Source organism: Sander vitreus, unplaced genomic scaffold, assembly GCF_031162955.1.
Source record: "Sander vitreus isolate 19-12246 unplaced genomic scaffold, sanVit1 ctg433_0, whole genome shotgun sequence".
Taxonomy (NCBI): domain Eukaryota; kingdom Metazoa; phylum Chordata; class Actinopteri; order Perciformes; family Percidae; genus Sander; species Sander vitreus.
The window spans coordinates 53764-64249 of record NW_027595548.1 but is presented as its reverse complement, the minus strand read 5'-3'; the positions used below and the strand labels follow the sequence as shown (position 1 = coordinate 64249).

General features: G+C 44.5%; 1 protein-coding gene across 1 annotated transcript; it reads left to right on the top strand.

The window, feature by feature from the left end:
* The first annotated feature begins 6 nt into the window (after positions 1-6).
* LOC144514066 (uncharacterized) lies at positions 7-8909 on the top strand. The gene is made up of 7 exons (XM_078245257.1): positions 7-1054; positions 1145-1318; positions 1896-2069; positions 5943-6116; positions 6377-6550; positions 7757-7803; positions 7927-8909. Exons 1-7 carry the CDS (start codon positions 123-125, stop codon positions 8634-8636), a joined length of 2385 nt encoding a protein of 794 aa, XP_078101383.1. The 5' UTR covers positions 7-122; the 3' UTR covers positions 8637-8909.
* The last annotated feature ends 1577 nt before the right edge of the window (positions 8910-10486 follow it).

Below are 10486 nucleotides of genomic sequence, written 5' to 3'. Positions count from 1 at the left end.
TGACAGAGGTCAGAGGGTTCACCGACCCACAGAAGGAGGAGTACTTCAGGAAGAGATTCAGAGATGAGGAGCAGGCCAGCAGAATCATCTCCCACATCAAGACATCACAAAGCCTCCACATCATGTGCCACATCCCAGTCTTCTGCTGGATCACTGCTACAGTTCTGGAGGACGTGTTGAAGACCAGAGACGGAGGAGAGCTGCCCAAGACCCTGACTGAGATGTATATCCACTTCCTTGTGGTTCAGTCCAAAGTGATGAACATCAAGTATGATGGAGGAGCTGAGACGGATCCACACTGGAGTCCAGAGAGCAGGAAGATGATCGAGTCTCTGGGAAAACTGGCTTTTGAGCAGCTGCAGAAAGGCAACCTGATCTTCTATGAGTCAGACCTGACAGAGTGTGGCATCAATATCAGAGCAGCCTCAGTGTACTCAGGAGTGTTCACACAGATCTTTAAAGAGGAGAGAGGACTGTACCAGGACAAAGTGTTCTGCTTCGTCCATCTGAGTGTTCAGGAGTTTATGGCTGCTCTTCATGTCCATCTGACATTCACCAACTCTGGAGTCAACCTGCTGTCAGAAGAACAAACAACATCAACACAGTTCTACCAGAGTGTTGTGGACAAGGCCTTACAGAGTCCAAATGGACACCTGGACTTGTTCCTCCGCTTCCTCCTGGGTCTTTCACTGCAGACCAATCAGAATCTCCTACGAGGTCTGCTGATACAGACAGTAAGTAGCTCAGAGACCAATCAGGAAACAGTCAAGTACATCAAGAAGAAGATGGATGAGGATCTGTATGCAGAGAGAAGCATCAATCTGTTCCACTGTCTGAATGAACTGAATGATCATTCTCTAGTGGAGCAAATCCAACAGTACCTGAGTTTAGGACTCTCCTCATTTAAACTGTCTCGTGCTCAGTGGTCAGCTCTGGTCTTCATCTTACTGTCATCAGAAGAACCTCTGGACGTGTTTGACCTGAAGAAATATGGTGCCTCAGGGAAGGCTTTTCTGAGGCTGCTGCCAGTGGTCAAAGCCTCCAACAAAGCTCTGTGAGTGTGATTTATTCATCAATAAATACTCTGATATCTTTAAACAGGAGTTAAATATAATAACTTATTTGCTTCCTGTTGTCTCTCCAGACTGAGTGGCTGTAACCTGTCAAAGAGAAGCTGTGAAGCTCTGTCCTTAGTTCTCAGCTCCCAGTCCTCTAGTCTGAGAGAGCTAGACCTGAGTAACAACAACCTGCAGGATTCAGAAGTGAAGCTGATCTCTGATGGACTGAAGAGTCCACACTGCACACTGGAGACTCTCAGGTCAGATCAAGAACAATAATCTTTGAAAACACAGTATTGAAAAATACTTTGGAAAGATTGAAAAAATGTGAATGTTTCCAAAGTATTTTATTATGATTTAGAATAAAGCTAGATTACTAAAGAATGAAATATGAACTCCGGCTGAGATCCAGACATCATTTATATTTTCATATCATGTGACTTGATCACTGGGCGTTTGTTTATTCCTGATTATACAACAAGTAGATCAGACCAGATAATCTGATTGGTCAACTAGACATTTAGAACGTACTCAAATCAGCATGACAGCACGCCCACAGCCATTTGAGCACTTGGTGCATCACATAAAATATTACTCATAGTTTGGGTCACATCAGTTGTTTGGATCACATCAGCTGTTTGGATCACATCAGTTGTTTGGATCACATCAGCTGTGCCACTGAAATGTCAATAATGAAGTTGCAGAATGCAGTTTGGTATTTATATGTTATAAATTATACAAATCTCTGTAAGTGGGATTTATTCATCAATAAATACTCTGATATCTTTCAACAGGAGTTAAATATAATAACTTGTTTCCTTCCTGTTGTCTCTCCAGACTGAGTGGCTGTAATCTGTCAGAGAGAAGCTGTGAAGCTCTGTCCTCAGTTCTCAGCTCCCAGTCCTCTAGTCTGAGAGATCTGGACCTGAGTAACAACAACCTGCAGGATTCAGGAGGGAAGCTGATCTCTGTTGGACTGAAGAGTCCACACTGCACACTGGAGACTCTCAGGTCAGGATTCATTAACCGATGACTGATTGACTGATTAACTGATGACCATTTAAACTCTGATTAACTTTAGTTGATAAAACGGCTTACGTGTAGCTTTGTGTCTGTTTGTACGACAAACTTTAGCAGTAGTTTCGAGACTCAGTTAAATACCACAGATGATTTTCAAGATGTATTCTAAATCTGGACTAAAATGTTCCTGGACAACAAACAAACATAAAACAAACACATGGCTCCACGTGTTGACATAGGGTTCCTGTGTGTTGTTCTGTGTGTTTGTAGTCTGTCTGGCTGTCTGATCTCAGAGGAAGGCTGTTCTTCTCTGGTCTCAGCTCTGAGCTCCAACCCCTCCCATCTGAGAGAGCTGGACCTGAGCTACAATCACCCAGGAGACTCAGGAGTGAAGCTCCTGTCAGAGGGACTGAAGGATCCTCTCTGGAAACTGGACACTCTCAGGTACAAACACTAATCACCATAAAGGAGATATTTGTGTAGGAAGTTTTAAAGGCTAACATCTCCATGAAGGAGAATGATAACTCTTTTTTACACATATACATCTCTGTATGTTAAAGGAAGTGTCCATGGTTTTAAGAAATGAAAAGATGTTTTCCAGTAGCCTTACAATGAGTTTAAAATAAAATGTGGGATCAAATTGGACAGTTTTAGATCCTGTTGCAGTGTATTCCAGGTCTCTCTGTCTCTCTCTCTCTGTCTCTCTCTCTCTCTCTTTCTCTCTATCTCTCTCTCTCTTTCTCTCTGTCTCTCTGTCTCTCTCTCTCTCTCTGTCTCTCTCTCTCTCTCTGTCTCTGTCTCTCTGTCTCTCTCTCTCTCTCTCTCTCTCTCTCTCTCTCTCTCTCTTTCTCTCTCTCTCTCTCTCTCTCTCTCTCTCTCTCTCTCTCTCTCTCTGTCTCTCTGTCTCTCTCTCTCTCTCTGTCTCTCTCTCTCTATCTCTCTGTCTCTCTCTCTCTATCTCTCTGTCTCTCTCTCTCTTTCTCTCTGTCTCTCTCTCTCAAGCACACATTAGTTTCATACTTTCAGCTGATCTCATAATGATGTAACATGTAGTCTATGTTAATGACATCATTTTATGGACAGTTAACAGGTCAAATGTACCGATAGCCTAAACTGTGAAAGGTTATTTTCCAGGGAAGAACGTTTATGCGTTGTCCAAACGAAATAGTCATACGCTGTTATTTTTACTATATAACATATCTCATTCATTTCCCTCTGTAGGGCTTTTATTTTCATGCAGCTTTGGTTGAATACCCCAGCGCTCATATAGCCTATAGATCAGTTTATCAGGGACTAGAGACGGACATCTCCATCCTAGAGAACAACAACCTGTAGTTTCAGTAATATTCTCATGACCTGGTCATTATGATCTGATCAAGTACGCTAGGAACACTCTCATACACATCAAATAGCCTATTATAAGATCAGCTGATTTCTGGAGCACTAAACGGCTTTAGAGGAGGACGGTTGTTGTGCGTACTATGAAATAAAAATCCTGACTGAGACCTCCTCTATCTGGAAAGTGTCCTGAGATAACTTCTCTTATGATTGGACACTTTATAGGAAATTCAACTGAATTAAATATTTTCATTGATTGACAGCCCAAATATGAATATAAATGAGTAAATTCCAGCCCTCCATGTGATCAGGATGAAGCTGTGTGAGAGTGATGTAATGCCCCCCCCCCCTCCTCCTTTCAGGGTGGAGCCTGCTGGAGTCAAATGGTTGACACCAGGTCTGAGGAAGTGTAAGTGTGTTTTAATTTCATTCATCAAACTGTGACATCACTCATTCAACCCTCTGATGTCATCATCAAAGTGCTGATTGGTTAATAACTGCAGCTGTGTTGTGTCTCCTTCTCTCCGTCAGATTCCTGTGAACTCACACTCGACACAAACACAGTGAGCAGAGACCTCAAACTGTCTGACAACAACAGGAAGGTGACATTAGTGGAGGAGGAGGATCAGTCATATCCTGATCATCCAGAGAGGTTTGACTTCTGGTCTCAGCTGCTGTGTAGAGATGGTCTGACTGGTCGCTGTTACTGGGAGGTTGAGACGAGAGGAGGGGTTAATATATCAGTGAGTTACAGAGGAATCAGGAGGAGAGGAGGCAGTGTTGACTGTTGGTTTGGAGGTAATGATCAGTCCTGGAGTCTGATCTGCTCTGATGATGGTTACTATGTCTGGCACAATAAGAGAGTAACATCCATCTCCTCCTCCTCTGTCTCTGGTAGAGTAGCAGTGTATGTGGACGTTCCTGCTGGCTCTCTGTCCTTCTACTCAGTCTCCTCTGACTCACTGATCCTCCTCCACACCTTCAACACCACATTCACTCAGCCTCTCTATCCTGGGTTCTGGTTCAGGTCTCCTGGTTCCTCAGTGTCTCTGAGTCCTGTGGAGGACGGAGAGTCTCCTCCTGTTTCTCACTGCTGATCAGTTGAGTCTGTACAGGATCACACTTACAGAAATATTTCAGCTTATTATTATAAACTAATGAATGAACTTTGTATGAAATAATTCAGAATGATTGAACAGATTCCTCGTGAACATTGTAAACTTCCTCCACTTCCAGTCCTTTAAAGATGGAAGCTGTGATCATGAAACTGTAGAAATGCCGTTGACTCGTGTCATGTTTAGTTTGAGTTCTGTCTTTTCACAATAAAAGCATAAAGTGAGTGTGATGTGTTTGTGGTCAAGGTTGAAAAAAGTGACAAAAATGAGGGAAAAAGCTTGAGTGAAGGTTAGAAAAGGCGCAGACAAAAAGGGAAAAAAGAGACAGAAACGTGGAAAAGTGAGCAAACCATTGAAGCCAGAAAAAGCCAAAGTTGCACATTAGACACAACGCGGTCTCACGCCAATAAATGGTCACGTTACTTTTATTCATTGATTCGTGTACAGGAATGAAACGCCACAACGGGGGAATGAAACGCCACAACGGGGGAATGAAACGCCACAACGGGGGGGATGAAATTAAACGCCACAATGGGGGGAATGAAACGCCACAACGGGGAAACTAAACGCCACAACGGGGGATGAAACGCCACAACGGGGGATGAAACGCCACAACGGGGGAACGCACAATGAAGAAACGCCACAACGGGGGGAAACGCCACATGAAACGCCACAACGGGAAACTAAACGCCACAACGGGGAAACTAAACGCCACAACGGGGACTGAAACGCCACAACTGGGAAACTAAACGCCACAACGGGGGACATGAAACGCCACAACGGGAAACTAAACGCCACAACGGGGGACATGAAACGCCACAATGGGGGAAACTAAACTCTAACTAAACTAATCTTTGAAAACACAGTATTGAAAAAATACTTTGGAAAGATTGAAAAAAATGTGAATGTTTCCAAAGTATTTTATTATGATTTAGAATAAAGCTAGATTACTAAAGAATGAAATATGAACTGCGGCTGAGATCCAGACATCATTTATATTTTCATATCATGTGACTTGATCACTGGGCGTTTGTTTATTCCTGATTATACAACAAGTAGATCAGACCAGATAATCTGATTGGTCAACTAGACATTTAGAACGTACTCAAATCAGCATGACAGCACGCCCACAGCCATTTGAGCACTTGGTGCATCACATAAAATATTACTCATAGTTTGGGTCACATCAGTTGTTTGGATCACATCAGCTGTTTGGATCACATCAGTTGTTTGGATCACATCAGCTGTGCCACTGAAATGTCAATAATGAAGTTGCAGAATGCAGTTTGGTATTTATATGTTATAAATTATACAAATCTCTGTGAGTGTGATTTATTCATCAATAAATACTCCGATATCTTTCAACAGGAGTTAAATATAATAACTTGTTTCCTTCCTGTTGTCTCTCCAGACTGAGTGTCTGTAACCTGTCAAAGAGAAGCTGTGAAGCTCTGTCCTCAGTTCTCAGCTCCCAGTCCTCTAGTCTGAGAGAGCTGGACCTGAGTAACAACAACCTGCAGGATTCAGGAGGGAAGCTGATCTCTGTTGGACTGAAGAGTCCACACTGCACACTGGAGACTCTCAGGTCAGGATTCATTAACCCATTCAACTGATGACCATTTAAACTCTGATTAACTTTAGTTGATAAAAAGCTGGCGTGTAGCTTTGTCTGTTTGTACGACAAACTTTAGCAGTAGTTTCAAGACTCAGTTAAATACCACAGATGATTTTCAAGATGTATTCTAAATCTGGACTAAAATGTTCCTGGACAACAAACAAACATAAAACAAACACATGGCTCCACATGTTGACAGAGGGTTCCTGTGTGTTGTTCTGTGTTTGCAGTCTGTCAGGCTGTCTGATCTCAGAGGAAGGCTGTTCTTCTCTGGTCTCAGCTCTGAGCTCCAACCCCTCCCATCTGAGAGAGCTGGACCTGAGCTACAATCACCCAGGAGACTCAGGAGTGAAGCTCCTGTCAGAGGGACTGAAGGATCCTCTCTGGAAACTGGACACTCTCAGGTACAAACACTAATCACCATAAAGGAGATATTTGTGTAGGAAGTTTTAAAGGCTAACATCTCCATGAAGGAGAATGATAACTCTTTTTTACACATATACATCTCTGTATGTTAAAGGAAGTGTCCATGGTTTTAAGAAATGAAAAGATGTTTTCCAGTAGCCTTACAATGAGTTTAAAATAAAATGTGGGATCAAATTGGACAGTTTTAGATCCTGTTGCAGTGTATTCCAGGTCTCTCTGTCTCTCTCTCTCTCTCTCTCTCTCTCTCTCTCTCTCTGTCTCTCTCTGTCTCTCTCTCTTTCTCTCTGTCTCTCTCTCTCTCTCTCTCTGTCTCTCTGTCTCTCTCTCTCTCTGTCTCTCTCTCTCTCTCTCTCTCTCTCTGTCTCTCTCTGTCTCTCTCTCTCTCTCTCTCTCTCTCTCTCTCTCTCTCTCTCTCTATCTCTCTCTCTCTCTCTCTCTCTCTGTCTCTCTCTCTGTCTCTCTCTCTCTGTCTCTCTCTCTGTCTCTCTCTCTCTATCTCTCTCTGTCTCTCTCTCTCTCTCTCTCTGTTTCTCTCTCTCTTTCTCTCTGTCTCTCTCTCTCTCTGTCTCTCTCTCTCTCTCTCTCTCTCTGTCTCTCTCTCTCTCTCTCTCTCTCTCTCTCTGTCTCTCTCTCTCTGTCTCTCTCTCTCTCTCTGTCTCTCTCTCTCTCTCTCTCTCTCTGTCTCATCTCTCTCTCTCTCAGCTCTCATACTCTTTCTCTGTATCATCATTTTATGGACAGTTAACAGGTCAAATGTACCGATAGCCTAAACTGTGAAAGGTTATTTTCCAGGGAAGAACGTTTATGCGTTGTCCAAACGAAATAGTCATACGCTGTTATTTTTACTATATAACATATCTCATTCATTTCCCTCTGTAGGGCTTTTATTTTCATGCAGCTTTGGTTGAATACCCCAGCGCTCATATAGCCTATAGATCAGTTTATCAGGGACTAGAGACGGACATCTCCATCCTAGAGAACAACAACCTGTAGTTTCAGTAATATTCTCATGACCTGGTCATTATGATCTGATCAAGTACGCTAGGAACACTCTCATACACATCAAATAGCCTATTATAAGATCAGCTGATTTCTGGAGCACTAAACGGCTTTAGAGGAGGACGGTTGTTGTGCGTACTATGAAATAAAATCCTGACTGAGACCCCCCCCCCTCCTCCTTTCAGGGTGGAGCCTGCTGGAGTCAGATGGTTGACACCAGGTCTGAGGAAGTGTAAGTCTGTTTTTAATTTCATTCATCAAACTGTGACATCACTCTTTCAACCCTCTGATGTTATCATCAAAGTGCTGATTGGTTAATAACTGCAGCTGTGTTGTGTCTCCTTCTCTCCGTCAGATTCCTGTCAACTCACAGTCGACACAAACACAGTGAACAGAAAACTCAAACTGTCTGACAACAACAGGAAGGTGACATTAGTGGAGGAGGAGGAGTCATATCCTGATCATCCAGAGAGGTTTGACTCCTGGTATCAGCTGCTGTGTAGAGATGGTCTGACTGGTCGCTGTTACTGGGAGGTTGAGAGGAGAGGAGAGGTTGATATATCAGTGAGTTACAGAGGAATCAGGAGGAGAGGACGCAGTGATGACTGTTGGTTTGGAGGTAATGATCAGTCCTGGAGTCTGAACTGCTCTGATGATGGTTACTATGTCTGGCACAATAAGAGAAGAACATCCATCTCCTCCTCCTCTGTCTCTGGTAGAGTAGCATCCATCTCCTCCTCCTCTGTCTCTAAGAGAGTAGCATCCATCTCCTCCTCCTCTGTCTCTGGTAGAGTAGCATCCATCTTCTCCTCCTCTGTCTCTAACAGAGTAACATCCATCTCCTCCTCCTCTGTCTCTAAGAGAGTAACATCCATCTTCTCCTCCTCTGTCTCTGGTAGAGTAGCAGTGTATGTGGACGTTCCTGCTGGCTCTCTGTCCTTCTACTCAGTCTCCTCTGACTCACTGATCCTCCTCCACACCTTAAACACCACATTCACTCAGACTCTCTATCCTGGGTTCAGGTTCTGGTCTCCTGGTTCCTCAGTGTCTCTGAGTCCTGTGTAGGACGGAGAGTCTCCTCCTGTTTCTCACTGCTGATCAGTTGAGTCTGTACAGGATCACACTTACAGAAATATTTCAGCTTATTGTTATGAACTAATGAATGAACTTTGTATGAAATAATTCAGAATGATTGAACAGATTCCTCGTGAACATTGTAAACTTCCTCCACTTCCAGTCCTTTAAAGATGGAAGCTGTGATCATGAAATTGTAGAAATGCCGTTGACTCGTGTCATGTTTAGTTTGAGTTCTGTCTTTTCACAATAAAAGCATAAAGTGAGTGTGATGTGTTTGTGGTCAAGGTTGAAAAAAGTGACAAAAATGAGGGAAAAAGCTTGAGTGAAGGTTAGAAAAGGCGCAGACAAAAAGGGAAAAAAGAGACAGAAACGTGGAAAAGTGAGCAAACCATTGAAGCCAGAAAAAGCCAAAGTTGCACATTAGACACAACGCGGTCTCACGCCAATAAATGGTCACGTTACTTTTATTCATTGATTCGTGTACAGGAATGAAACGCCACAACGGGGGAACTAAACGCCACAACGGGGAAACTAAACGCCACAACGGGGGGATGAAACGCCACAACGGGGGGAACTAAACGCCACAACGGGGAAACTAAACGGGGAAACTAAACGCCACAACGGGGAAACTAAACGGGGAAACTAAACGCCACAACGGGGGAACTAAACGCCACAACGGGGAAACTAAACGCCACAACGGGGGAACTAAACGGGGAAACTAAACGCCACAACGGGGGAACTAAACGCCACAACGGGGGAACTAAACGCCACAACGGGGGAACTAAACGCCACAACGGGGGAACTAAACGCCACAACGGGGAAACTAAACGCCACAACGGGGAAACTAAACGCCACAACGGGGAAACTAAACGCCACAACGGGGGGATGAAACGCCACAACGGGGAAACTAAACGCCACAACGGGGAAACTAAACGCCACAACGGGGAAACTAAACGGGGAAACTAAACGCCACAACGGGGAAACTAAACGCCACAACGGGGAAACTAAACGCCAACGGGGGAATGAAATGCCACATCGGGGGAAACTAAACGGGGAAACTAAACGCCACAACGGGGGAATGAAATGCCACATCGGGGAAACTAAACGCCACAACGGGGGATGAAACGCCACAACGGGGGAACTAAACGCCACATCGGGGAAACTAAACGCCACAACGGGGGGAATGAAACGCCACAATGGGGGAACTAAACGCCACATCGGGAAACTAAAGCGCCACAACGGGGAAACTAAACGCCACAACGGGGAAACTAAACGCCAACGGGGGAACTAAACGCCACAATGGGGGAATGAAATGCCACACGGGGGAACTAAACGGGGAATGAAATGCCACATCGGGGAAACTAAGCGCCACAACGGGGAACTAAACGCCACAACGGGGGAACTAAACGGGAAATTAAATGCCACATCGGGGAAACTAAACGCCACAACGGGAAACTAAACGGGGAAACTAAACGCCAACGGGAGAACTAAACGACACAACGGGGAAACTAAATGCCAACGGGGGAACTAAATGCCACAACGGGGGAACTAAACGCCACAACGGGGAAACTAAACGCCAACGGGGAAACTAAACGCCACAACGGGGAAACTAAACGCCACAACGGGGGAACTAAACGCCACAACGGGGGAACTAAACGACACAACGGGGGAACTAAACAACACACGCTGGCTACAACAACAGAATGGGGAAAGGAACTGCAACACGCCGGATGCGATGGCCGGTCTCCTGGGTGAAAGTCCTGTGTTGTTTGACCCATCCACCACCGCGACCAACCTCCCTACGCTGATTTCCTGCTTTTCATACCACTTGCTACCGT